The following is a 13,441-nucleotide window of genomic DNA, read 5'->3' as shown; positions in this document are numbered from 1 at the left end:
AGCTCCAGCCAGTTGCATCTTCATTTGATGCTGTGTGTGTGTGTGTGTAATCCAGGCCTTATACACAGCGTGCTTTCACTAATAGGATTGATGCTGCTTGTCCTGTGCACAACACCAACTGTCACTCACTTCCTATTGGCTGAGCTGGAATGTGGGCGGAGACAATCTGTCCCAAATGGTTTTGGAAACCAGAGGATGCTCGGACAGTGTGATGATCTGCTTAGTCTAATGCTGCATAGAGAAATAGACAGTATGAATTTGAGTTTTTTACCCAGAACCTGAGCCAAAATTGTTAGTTTTTATCCATCAGTACCCATCCTGTTCTTTCGTATACGCTCTCTGTCTGTGGGTCATTCTCTCAGGCCACTTCCTGCAGGATCTAGGCCTTGGATTTATGGATATCTGCTAGTGTGGCTGGTATTTTGTGGAAGTGGGACTCACCATGGCTGTGGCGTTGGATGCAGTGTGGGTGCGAGTAAAGGGAGTGTGTAAACAGAATGGCCTTCTCATCCTCTCAGTGCTGGCTGTTGTAATTGGATGCCTGCTCGGATTCTTTCTGCGCTCCAAGAACCTCTCAGAGCAGGTTAGTCTGGTTGACGACCCCTTGTACATCCTCCACCCTTGCTTCAAACCCTATCAAGCTTCACCATAAAGAATTCTCCTCAAAACCATAAGCGTAATTCATTCGTCTTCAAAATGTACAAACTTCCACTACAACCTACAACCAGTCAGGGTCAACCAATAAGGGATTTTCGATGACTGATACCAGCCAATATCTAATGAGCAGGTTGGCAGGTGGCCGAAATAATGCTGATATCTACATAAATCGCATAAATAGCAAAAGCAACATCTACAAGTATTTTAAACATCTCTTATTTGAGTCATTCTTTGATCGATTGCCAAAAGTTATGACGTTTTCACACTTGGATTCAAATTGAGAAGTAATCGTATTAATTTTGGATGCGCTTATTGGATGCTACTTTAATTTAGTATGCAATGTAATGAGGTCATGTGATAACAATGTAGCAAACTACATTTGAAACGTTTATCCCAAATGCGATGTACACAAAATTGCTGAAATGAAATGGACTGTTATATTTCATAATATTTACTAAAAAAAAAAAATATGAATTTGTTTTTCATCTATTGACAAGGCTATTTTCCTCTGCCTGCATCACCTTGGTCAAAGGATGGTCTACATTCTTAAAATGGAATACAATTAATGAATTACCAACTTAAGCCTTCATCAGCCAAACAACAAAAGTCAATTCATCTGTGTGCACTTCCACAGTTATTTCAGGATGAACTTCAAAAGACTTTAGTCATTAATCTTACAGTTCATAAAAAATCTTTTTGTTTAAACATTGGCCCTTAGTGCTTACTTAGTTTACTAATTTAAAACCATGACCTGCAATGCACATAAATAACTAATATTGGCATTATATTCATGCTGTTTAGCCAAAGGGGAACTGGCCCCCACAGTGAGTCTGGTTTCTCCCAATGTTATTTTTCTCCATGGATGAGATATCAGTCTATCACATGTCAGTATGGCCCAACTTCATAGTCCACTGTTGCTTTAAGAATGTCGCCTTTGTGTCTGTGTTTTAATGCATTTCCCATTAAAGGCTAAGATTACCTGTCATCCCCAAATTTTTTAAATGTTTATCTTTCATGGTTTCATCAGTCTTCACATTCTTTTTCATCCATCACAATTCCACATTTATCATTTGACCTGGTTAAAAATTTCAGAATGTAACTTTTACAGTGACCAGGTCAGATATTTTGGGTTGCCACCACTGAACCTTAAATAATGTCATAATTTCCCAAATTATAAAATCTAGCATGATAAAAAAACACTAATTTAAAGTAAAACAATTATTATTACAGAGACAAAATATGGAATATGAAGTACCATTTGATGCACGCTTCTATGCAAAATAGTATGTGCTGGTAAAGGATTAGTTTTTTTAGCTGCTCTTCCTTCATAGATTAAGATTAAAAGCACTGCGGCTGAATGAAAAGCAAACAAAAGGTGGCGTTTTTCCATTCTCATTTTGTGGCAGTCACTTTGACTAAAACCCCTGTTATGTTTCTCAAATACGCCTAAAAATAAAACATCCATGGGCCATTTGCTGTGACAGCCAGGGATTACTGTCCAATCATACAAATGCTCTTTGTAATTGTACATTAAGCAAGTGCTGCTTAGACGTGTGCAGTGTTTAAAGCAGGTCAGCGATGCTATAGTATCTGGCTTTTCAGCTAAATTGGAATGGGAACTATAAAAAACATAATAGCTCATTTTTTAAGAGAAGCCCATATTTACCAGAGAAAAGAGAGGAAAGAAAGAAAGAAAGAAAGAAAGGAAGGAAGAAAAAAGAATTGTCTGCTGTGCATTTATGTTTATGCACTATAGACAACTGTTTGTAATTTTAACAGAAAGCATGTAAACATAATTGGTTAATTGCAAGTTACTTTACACATGCAGTGAAATTGTATTATATTTAAGGAGACAATATATGCACTGTTACAGTAAATTTAAGGCATTTTGTGAAAAATAATTTATTTAAATGTATTTATGTATATATATATATATATATATATATATATATATATATATATATAATAGATAGATAGATAGATGTATATATATATATATATATATATATATATATATATATATATATATATATATATATTATTATTATTATTGTTATTATTATTATTATTTTATAAATAAGAAGTTTGAATCACCTGTTTATTCCTTGCAGTGACCCTCGCATTTGATTATATTCTAATTATATTTAAAAAATGTGTTTTCATATTTTTTTGTCATTAATCATTATGTATTTTGGGGTGATGTGTAACATTTTATGTTGTTTAGAAATTTAACAACAAATTATATAGTGTGGAGTGTATGTTAAATATCCTTCATCATTTGTACATTAATACTATCCGTCATCAAAATACACATGTACGGTAAACGTTGTTCATTTCCTCATTACATGAGAGGAAGAAATGAGGGCTATCGATTCAAAAAAGTGATTCAATGTGATTAATTACATTTAAAAAAAGTAGCGTTTAAAAAATGAAAAAAATTAATCATGTCCCCGGGCCTTAAAAAGGAATATTTTTACCATCGGAGTAGTTCAAGCTTGAAGTACCACCTGTTTTCCGCAGGGGGCATTAAGCGAAACTCCAGCTGTATAGGTAATGCGCAGCTGTACAGAGAACAAACTGCACTCAGGCTTGCTTGACACTAGCAACAGCACAAGGTGAGGACGCTTTCTTGCATTCAAACACAGCTGGACGGAGAGCTCTTTTTTTTTTTTTAAAGTTTCAAACTACATTGAACTTGACACAACAACCTTAAAACGCTGTGTTTATGGCTGACTACCACCCCTGGAATTGCGAGTTAGAATCCAGGGCGTGCTGATTGACTCCAGCCAGGTCTCCTAAGCAAACAAATTGGCCCGGTTGCTAGGGAGGGTAGAGTCAAATGGGGTAACCTCCTCGTGGTCACAGTAATGTGGTTCTCGCTCTCGGTGGGGCGCGTGGTGAGTTGTGTGTGGATGCCAAGGAGAATAGCATGGAGCCTCCACACGCGCTACGTCTCCGCGGTAACGCGCTCAACAAGCCACGTGATAAGATGCGCGGATTGGCGGTCTCAGACGCGGAGGCAACTGAGATTCGTCCTCCGCCACCTGGATTGAGATGAGTCACTACGCCACCACGAGGACTTAGAGCGCATTGGGAATTGAGCATTCCAAATTGGGGAGAAAAAAAATCCAAAATGCTGTGTTTATGAAGGGACACAACCAAAGTGAGATGCTCCAAAATCATCTGTCTGACGCATGTGTGCATTGACGTGTCTTTAGAAAAGCCCTTATAATAAATCCAACTCGGACAGATTGAATAATTCATTTGCAAAATGGATTGCTGTGGACTGAAGCCTATAATAGGCTTATGTTCAATAATAATGAAAATAAACAATATATTGCCTTTTAAAGCCACTTTTAGTATTGTCTTATCAATGCTTTATTTGTCTGCCACAATATTGTTATGCATTTTAATGATCTGAATTATTATATTTATAATATATTGTATTAATAATTATTTAACTAGCTATTTATAATTATTTAATTATTATTCATTTAATTATTGTTATTTGAGGGCCTTTCTCAGCAAATATTTATATTAATCGGCATATGTAATTGATTAAACATTTTAACTGACTGACAGTTAACCATTGTTCTCCACTGGTACATTACTATCTGCGAGTTCATGTGGACGTTAAAAAACATCCTTCATTCCTATGCAACTATACGTGATAGAAATGCATGTGTACCTTAACCATCCTTCATTATTTAGTACATGACTATCTGTGAGAGAATTATTCACATGCACGTTAAACGTCCTTCATTCGTATGTTACTATCTGTTAGAGGAATTCATGTGTATGTGAATCATTCTTACATTATCATGTTTCAAAGGAATTCAATGTAATAATGTTGGCTCACTTGAATTACAACTCTCTGTTATTTCTCTCTCTCTCTCTCTCTCTCTCTTTTACTAATACACACATGCTGTTTCTCTCAGTAACAAAATGACTGATTCACAGGCAGTCCATTGAGAAAACATGGGAATAGATGGCACATGATGGGAATAGATTGACCAAAACACTCTAATGGCGAAATCGTCAGGATTCATACGACTTTTCTAAATTTGGCTAATTCGTATGACATAATGCGACTGCACTCGTTTGAATTCCTACGACTTTCACTACAGCCAATGACGTCGCTGGACATCGTTTCCATCTAATACGTGACAATTACTTGCTTCTAACACACAACAGCTTCCTATCATATTTACACACACTACTGATTGGTTAAGTTTAGATAAGAGGTTTGGGTAAGGTCATAATATTAATAAGTATGTCCTTAACGTCTCGTGCACGGAACTCGCGCTTATTTCCACATTAGACATCTGGGAATTTGCATGTCACGAAGTCGTACGAGTTTAAGTGAACAACATCGTTTCCATCTAATAAGCGACAATTACTTGCTTCTGTCACACACATTTGTGCTCAATTAGAACATGTAAAAATTAGCACACTAGATTATAAGTAAATATTATTTATGATTGTTTGTTATCTATACAATTCGTCATCATGTATCGGTCCTAAAGTAGAAAACCTTGTAACATGTTTTTCACAAATTTGAGTACATTTTACAGGTAAATAAAATAAGTTCATTTTTCATAACTTTTCAAAGCTAGTTTTCCAAGCATTAATTAAATAATTAATAAGCTTGCATGGTTTCACAGTTTACATGCATTTACACCATTTTTATAGTTGATTTTGTTGTTACGTTTGGTAACTTTTATAAAATCTGAAGTTCATTTTCGACCTATTCATGATTAAAAAAAATAAAAATAAATAATAATAATAATAATAATAATATATATTTATATATATCTGTTGATTGTTACATCATCGTTTTTTGTGCACCAAGTGTTCAGGTCTGCGTACGCAGCTCTGCATCTTATTTACAACACCAATAATGCAAGGTGATGTTGTCTAATAGACTACATAGTGCACACTAAGCTTTCCATAGGAATGCATCCTATGTCCTGGTACATGATTTAACTTGTGTTTATAAGGAAAGTTCAAAATGTGAAATGTTCTAATAAAATGTTCACTTACATTTTCAACATTTATTTAAGTGCCATGTACATCAGATTTGTGAGTAAAAGCTACTGTACTAACTGAAATGAAAAGTTAAAGTTACTCATTCACTTTATCAATATTATTGTATGAAAGTAGATTTTACCTAATTTTATATCATGAAAATGGACTATGTGCAAAAACTTTCAAAACTTTTCAGTTTACACACACATACGTACACATTTACATTTACATTTATTCATTTGGCAGATGCTTTTATCCAAAGCGGAACACATAGGCGAATCATCTTAAGGAGAAAGTGGTACGAAAAAGTGCCATATTACAAAGTAGTATTCAAAACAGATTAAAGTGCAACAAGAATTTTTTGAAGACAGAAGCTTCAGCTTCATGGATGGAGTTGGGAAGGTCATTCCACCAATGTGGTACGATGAAGCCGAATGTCCGGGAAAGTGTTTGGTGCCTCTTTGTGTTGGTACAATAAGGCGACGTTCCTTAGCCGACCGCAGGCTTCTAGTGGGTGTGTAGCTCTGCAGAAATGATTTTAGGTATGCTGGAGCAGACCCAGTGACTGTTCTGTATATGCCAGCATCAGAGCCTTGAATCTGATATGTGCATCAATCGGCAGCCAGTGAAGAGAGACAAGGAGTGGTGTAACATGCGCTCTCTTTGGTTCATTAAAGACCAAGCATGCTGCTGCATTCTGGATCATTTGCAGGGGTCTAATTGCACATGCAGGGAGGCCCACAATGAGAGTGTTACAGTAGTCCAGTCTAGTTATGACAAGTGACTGAACAAAAAGTTGTATGGCATGTTCAGAGAGGAAGGGTCTTATCGTCCTGATATTGTAGAGTGTAAATCTACATGATCTTGCAGTCTTTGAGATGTGGTCTGTGAAATAAACCAATGAAAACAAGACACATGAACATAGAGGGAAAAAAGGACATCACATGACTAGGGAACAGGAACTAGAATTTCAAAATAAAAGACATGAAAAACATGGATCAACAAAATACACATGACAGTAACCTTATTAGTAAAAAATGTGGCGAAGACATCTGCTGTCAGTGATGTGTCAGGTGGTGGAGGGGGAGGACAGAGATGTGTGTTGAATGTTCTAAACAAGCTGCGAGTGTCTGTGGTGCTGTTGATCTTGTTCAGGTAATAGGAAGTTTTTGCAGATTTAATGTTATCTGAAAAAGTTGCAAGCAGAGACTGATACTTACCTACATCTGCTGGATCTTTAGATTTCTGCCATCTCCTCTCAGCTGCCCTGAGGTCAGTCCGATGTTCATGAAGGACGTCAGAGAGCCAGGGGCTGTGTGGTGTAGTACGTGCTGGCCTAGAGGAGAGAGGACAGATGCTGTCTAGGCAGTTTGTTAAAGTAGAGCTTAGTGTGTCTGTGGCAGTGTTTACATCCAGGGTGGAAAATAAATTTTGTGTGGGAAGACAGGTAGAGTCAGCAGTGGAAAAGTGTGAGGGTGAAAGAGAACAGAGGTTATGGCAAAAGGAAACCAAAGACGGAGTCTGTTTTAATGTAGATGGGAGAGTCATGTTAAATTGAACAAAGTAGTGATCAGAGACATGTAAAGGAGTAACAAGAATATTTGAGTTGGTACAGTTACATGTAAAAATGAGGTCCAGCTGGTTACCCAATCTGTGAGTTGCCAAGTCAAATGAGGTCAGAAGGGCATGAAGTTCAGTGCCCTGGGTCTTGTATTGGTGTATACTGAAATCATCAAGAACCACAAGTGGCCTACCATCCTCCGGGAAGGAGGACAGCAGGAGATCCAACTCTTCGAAAACGTTTGCCAGCTGACCTGGAGAGCGATAGATGACAACAACATGTATTTTTGTGGGTTGCATTGTAGTAATAGCATGGAATTCAAAAGAAGTATTGTTACATAGAGAAGAGTGTGGTGAAAAAGTCCAGTTGTTATAAATGAGCAAACTTGTTCCCCCACCCCTACCGGTGTGACGAGGGGAGTGAGAGAAGGAGAAGTTGTTGGAGAGAGCAGCAGGTGTTGCTGTATCCTCTAGATGTATCCATGTTTCTGTCAGTGCAAAGATGCTGAGGGTGGACTGTGTGGCAAAGGCTGGAATTAAGTCAGCTTTGTTCACAGCTGACTGGCAGTTCCAGAGCCCCACTGAGAAAGAGAGCGGAGCAGGTGATGAAGTGCAAAGTGGCTGTAGGTTGTATGGGTTGCGTTTTGTCTTGCTTTTTTATTGTGTAACTGTCTGTAACAGATAAGAGGGATGTGCTTGAAGGCATATGTTATCTGTGAAGTAGACATGTTAGTATGTAGAAGAAAAATAAGAAAATAGATACAATAAAAAGATACTTAAGTGCTATGGTGAGTGGCACCTTGTCATGTCCTTGCTCAGTGGACTTACATTTACATTTATGTATTTGGCAGACACTTTTATCCAAAGTGACTTACAGTGCACTTATTACAGGGACAATCCCCCTGGAGCAACCTGGAGTTAAGTGCCTTGCTCAAGGACACAATGATGGTGGCTGTGGGGATTGAACCAATAACCTTTTGCTTACCAGTTTAGCACTTTAGTCCACTACGCCACCACCACTACCTGTGACTTGCACAGGTAGACTCGCTGGTCTTTACACAAGTAGGTCTTCACACAAGTGCTACCACTTCCGCTGCCTCTTCCACATCAGCATTCACGTCACATATATACATGCTGCTAATGAGCCATAAAGTGAAAAAAGCAGGACACAACTTAATGCTACTTAGCACAACAAAGCTAGTCATGTGGGCAACCGAAAAGGGAACAAACGCAACTTCAGTACACCGCAAATAAATTATGCTACAATTTAGTTATAAATAATACTCTAAAACAAGTGAAGCACTGTTTATAGACACTAAAAAACAATGATAGTTTTACACACACTGGACAAACAACTCTAAATCTAGCAGTGAATACCCTGGGACAAGTCAAAACAATGTAGCATACACACACCAACACACGTTTAAGCTACGTGAGTTCAAGACAGTAAACAAAGAGCACAAGTCTAGCAATGAATACCACTCTACAACAAAGTAAAACAATGGAATAAACACACTTACACGCAACTGCAGACTCGTGTAGATAGATCGCTTCTCCTTATTAGCAACACTATGGTCCTAATAAAGTACCTTACGTGGTCTTCTGCTGTTGTAGCCCATCTGCCTCAAGGTTCGACGTATTGTGCATTGTGAAATGCTATTCTGCTCACGACAATTGTACAGAGTGGTTATCTGTGTTACTGTAGCCTTTCTGTCAGCTCGAACCAGTCTGACCATTCTATGTTGACCTCTCATCAACCAGGCATTTTCTCTGCAGAACTTTAAAAGTAAATTATTTTCCTATTAAGAACTCTTTTTTTTAAAGTATGCTTAATTACATGTTTTTTGTCTGGATCTGTAACAGTGTGTTTGTGCATAAAAGCTTTGCAAGACATATGTTATGTAATCTCAGTGTTGGCACGGAAAGGACACTGAGCCGGGACGAGGTGGCACTGAGTGATTCATCGCACTTCAGTAACGTCATTTGTCCAAGCACGAGCACTTTGGGGGAAAATAAGCTGGAGTTGGTGTTGTTGTTCTACAAGCATAGAATATAAAATGGCTCTATTGTGCATGCAATTTACGTCGTCTGCACAGCAGTAGCGTAGGGTTTGGATACACGCATTATGTGTAACTGGCTGAATTTAACGAGACACAGGAAGCAGAGCATGCACCTGATTTGAACTGAGAAAGTGTATGAAGCGTAATAGGCACTGAGCTCACAATAAGTGCTGTTGAAACTGATGTCATTTTCCCCAACCAATCAGAAATATTTCTATTCTTTATAGGCTACTCCTTAACTATCAAACTAATCAAACCAAAATGTACTTCATTAAAAACTATAATGAAACTAACTAATGATATTTGGACTGAGTCCATGATCCATGACAGTTAAATACTCTGAAATTATCTCTGAAATCCACTTGTATCTGTTGTCGCAACTCTGGCAGTGATTTAAAATTTTAGCAATCTGCTTTTCTCTACATTTTATTTTATCAAGCTAACAAACTATTGACATCGGATAACTTTCCTGAGGTAAATATAGACTACCGTTAGTTGGAAGTTGTTGATATCATTGATGTCTTCCCACTGTAGAAACACTGATTCACTGATTATATTAGTAACTCAACTGCATTGTATCTTTCAGCATCCCATCTCATGTTCATTCATTTGTTTTTGTTTTCTTGGTGTGATTTATAATAAAGGGAAGGGCTGATCGGAGAAGAGACTTTATATCCTTTCTGATTTGAGAGCAGCTGAAATGATTGGACAAACCACATTAAAGAGCACAAATACAACATTTATAGTTTGAATTTCATGATATCATTGGCATCATTTAAAAGTTGAGATTTTGATTTTTTATTTGAAAACCCAAAACAAGACCAAATGTAATAGTTTTCCTAAAAATGGCCCACTGCGACTTCCGAATCATTTTGATAGCGCTTGTCACAAATGTGCAGCTACTGCATTTCACTTCTGCACAGCAGCCTGCTTCTAATACCCCAAATATAAAAAGACTGTAAGACTTTTCTTGCAAGTTCTTCTTATATTGATATTAAAAGATCAAGATGGTGCCGTGGATGGCAGCCTCGGAGTGGAGCTATCCAATTCTTTTGTTGTTTTTGTTTGTTTGTCCTGTGTTTAGTAATCTTTTTCCAATCAGTTTTACCAGGGATGAACTGCTGAACATTTGGCATCACATACCAGACAATCTTTTCCCGGTTTTGACTTCAGACGCTTTGCTGGATATTGGAGGCACAGCTGTGTTGTTTAAGAGATGCAGGTGAGGGAAGCGAGCTGGCGTGCTGGTCAGGCCAGGTATTCATCTAGCAAATCTCCTCTCTCTTCCAAACAAAATGGATGAACTACATCTCCACACCCATACAAACAAGGACTTTTCAACCTCTGCTGCCTTGTGCTTCACAGAAACCTGGCTGAGTGAAGCCATTTCGGACAGCGCGTTACATCTGCCGGGCTTTCAACTGTTCAAAGCAGTCCTAATTTGGAAGCACTCTTTATTAACTGTAAACCTTTCTACTCACCATGGGAGTTTTCCTTGTTTACTCTGGTTAGTGTTTATATCGCGCCAAACGCCTGTTTGAATGCTGCGCTGCAACAGCTGGCTGATCAAATCACAGACATGGAACAACAATACCCGGACTCAGTTATTATTATTCTTGGGGATTTTAACAAAGCAAACCTCACACGTGAACTGCCCAAATACAAACAGCACATTACATGCCCAACCAGAGACAGAAATATACTGGATCATTGCTACACAAAAATAAAGGAGGTCTCCTTGCCCCTGGGTCGCCCGTCTCAGGGGTGCTTCGAAGCCTTCCTCATGTTCTTATCGGCCGGCCCTGTGGGGTCTTGCACCGTGCTGGGGCAGGATGTGATGTATGGCCTCTGTCTGCTGCTTCATTGCCGAGAACTGCTGGGCAAAGTCCATGACGGTGTCACTGAATAGGCCAACCTGGGAGATGGGGGCATCAAGGAACCGTGCCTTGTCAGCCTCTCAACCAAGTTGAGCCAAAGGTGGCGCTCCTGGACCCCGAGGGTGGATATCGTCTGTCCGAGAGACCGCGCCGTGACCTTCGTCGCCCGGAGAGCGAGGTCGGTCGCCGAGCGTAGTTCCTGCATCAATCCCGGGTCAGAACTACCCTCGTGCAGTTCTTTTAGCACCTTGGCTTGGTATACTTGCAGGAAATAGAGGGTAGCGAGAGCAGGAGAGCTGAAAGATTGGGACCAGTTGAGGATGCGGATGCCTACTTCCCTTAGCGGGGCAAGGGCTGCCTCTGCGACCTTCATGAAGACACGTGGGGACAGGGACAGGCCGAAGGGGAGAACCTTGTAATGGTACGCCTGGCCTTCGAAGGCAAACCGCAGGAAGGGTCTGTGTCGAGGTAAGACCGAGACGTGGAAGTATGCATCCTTTAGGTCTACCGCCACGAACCAATCTTGATGCCGGATGCTTGCATCAATGCGCTTTTGCGTCAGCATCTTGAACGGGAGTCTGTGCAAAGCCCGGTTCAGTACTCGCAGGTCCAGGATTGGTCGCAACCCACTGCCTTTCTTTGGTACGAAGAAGTAAGGGTTGTAGAACCCTTTCTTCATCTCGGCTGGAGGGACAGGCTCTATCGCGTCCTTGCGCAGAAGGGTAGCGATCTCCGCACGCAAGGTAGTGGTGTTCACACCCTTCACCGAGCACAGTTCCTGCATCAATCTCGGGTCAGATCTACCCTCGTGCAGTTCTTTTAGCGCCTTGGATTGGTGTACTTGCAGGAAAGCCATGGCATGCAGGGCAGAGGTGGCTTGTCCAGCGTCACTGTAGGCCTTAGCCATCAGGGACGACGTAACCCTACAGGCCCTGGACGGGAGTTTTGGGCGCCCGTACCAGGTGGCGGCGCTCTGCGGACATATGTACACCGCGAGTGCCTTATCCACCTGGGGGATTTACAGAGTACCCCCTGGCCGCTCTGCCATCAAGGGTAGCGAGAGCGGGAGAGCTGAAAGATCGGGACCAGGCAGTAAAAGGTGCCTCCCATGATCTTGTCAGCTCCTCATGCACTTCCAGGAAGAAAGGAATGGGAACCAATCATCGAGCTGCGAGGGTTCCGGGGAGAGTGGAGAGTTCCACTCTAGCCCGACACTCACGGCCACCCGGGAAAGCATGTCCATCATTTCCGCGTCAGCCTGGGACTGTGCGACCTTTCCCGAAGGAGGAAGCCCAGTCGAAGCCTCTGCGTCTGACTGGATGAGCCCGCTCTCCGAGCACACAACCGGGGCAAGCGAGCGTGCTGGGGAATGGGAGGTCTGTGGGGGGATACCCGGCGGAGGTGGTCCCATTGAGGTCCCCAAATCGCCCCCAGTGCTAACCGGCACGGCCTCATACCCGTAGGTAGAAGGACCGAGGTGGCTTGCTTTCTTACGAATGCAAGCCGTGACCGTAACGTTGCCATGGTCATGTTCTTGCAATGAGGACATGATCCATCCACGAATGATGTCTCTACGTGGGCAGCGCCCAGAAACATAAGACAGCGATTGTGGCTGTCGGAAGCGGAGAGATAAGGACCACAACCAGGAATAACACACAAACGGAAAGGCATCTTTAAAAAGACGTTCCGTGTGTGCCGCTCTTTCAGAAAGAAAATATACTCTTTTAGAATATACTCTTTTAAATGTTCTGCCGAAGCACCCAGGGGATGTTCTCTGCAAACTACAGATGCAGAGGGGGAGAAGCCGCTGAAATGCGCCGTAAGATCCAGCAGAGAGAGGTGAATGAACTCGGCGGATGAATTCAGCTCAATGAATAGAACCGCTCGGCCTCGAAGAGAAAATCTGAATGTGTGGTTGCATACCAGCTCCTTTTATACCCGTATGTCCGGAGGAGTGGCATGCAAATTCCACTCGCCAATTCTCATTGGCCTTTTAAAAAAAAGGTCAGAGGTTTGGGGCTCCCAAGAGTGACCCCTAGTGTCACTGCATCAACACAACGTCGAGTGAGTGACAGATAGGGAACAGCATTTTATCTTAGCGTAAAGCTAACAATTTACACAAGGTTTATTTTTATTTCTTCTGCTCCAAACTTACTTCAAGTTGTCTGCTCGTATGAATGTAACACATCATAAGAAAATGTTTAACTGCTGTTCAGATGCACTTTGGATCGTATCATTTATAATGTAATGTCATTACAG

At 40.7% G+C, this 13,441-nt stretch overlaps 1 protein-coding gene and 1 long non-coding RNA gene across 3 annotated transcripts in view; one reads left to right on the top strand and one right to left on the bottom strand.

Moving 5' to 3' along the window:
• The first annotated feature begins 442 nt into the window (after nt 1–442).
• The window catches only part of LOC127420542 (excitatory amino acid transporter 5-like), an 86,690-nt gene continuing 73,691 nt past the window's right edge, over nt 443–13,441 (top strand). For both annotated transcript variants that reach the window (XM_051662908.1, XM_051662909.1), the window contains exon 1: nt 443–583. In XM_051662908.1, the coding sequence (XP_051518868.1) occupies nt 443–583 (141 nt within the window). The remainder of the gene's footprint in view (nt 584–13,441) is intronic.
• LOC127420558 (uncharacterized) lies at nt 5,742–7,490 on the bottom strand. Its single transcript, XR_007893822.1, has 3 exons — nt 7,332–7,490; nt 6,906–7,021; nt 5,742–6,570 (listed from the first exon to the last, which is right to left on the bottom strand). It is a non-coding gene; the product is annotated as an uncharacterized LOC127420558 (long non-coding RNA).

The sequence above is a fragment of the Myxocyprinus asiaticus genome, chromosome 29, assembly GCF_019703515.2.
Source record: "Myxocyprinus asiaticus isolate MX2 ecotype Aquarium Trade chromosome 29, UBuf_Myxa_2, whole genome shotgun sequence".
NCBI lineage: Eukaryota > Metazoa > Chordata > Actinopteri > Cypriniformes > Catostomidae > Myxocyprinus > Myxocyprinus asiaticus.
Note: the sequence above shows the minus strand (reverse complement) of the source record. Positions and strands in the feature narration are given on the sequence as shown.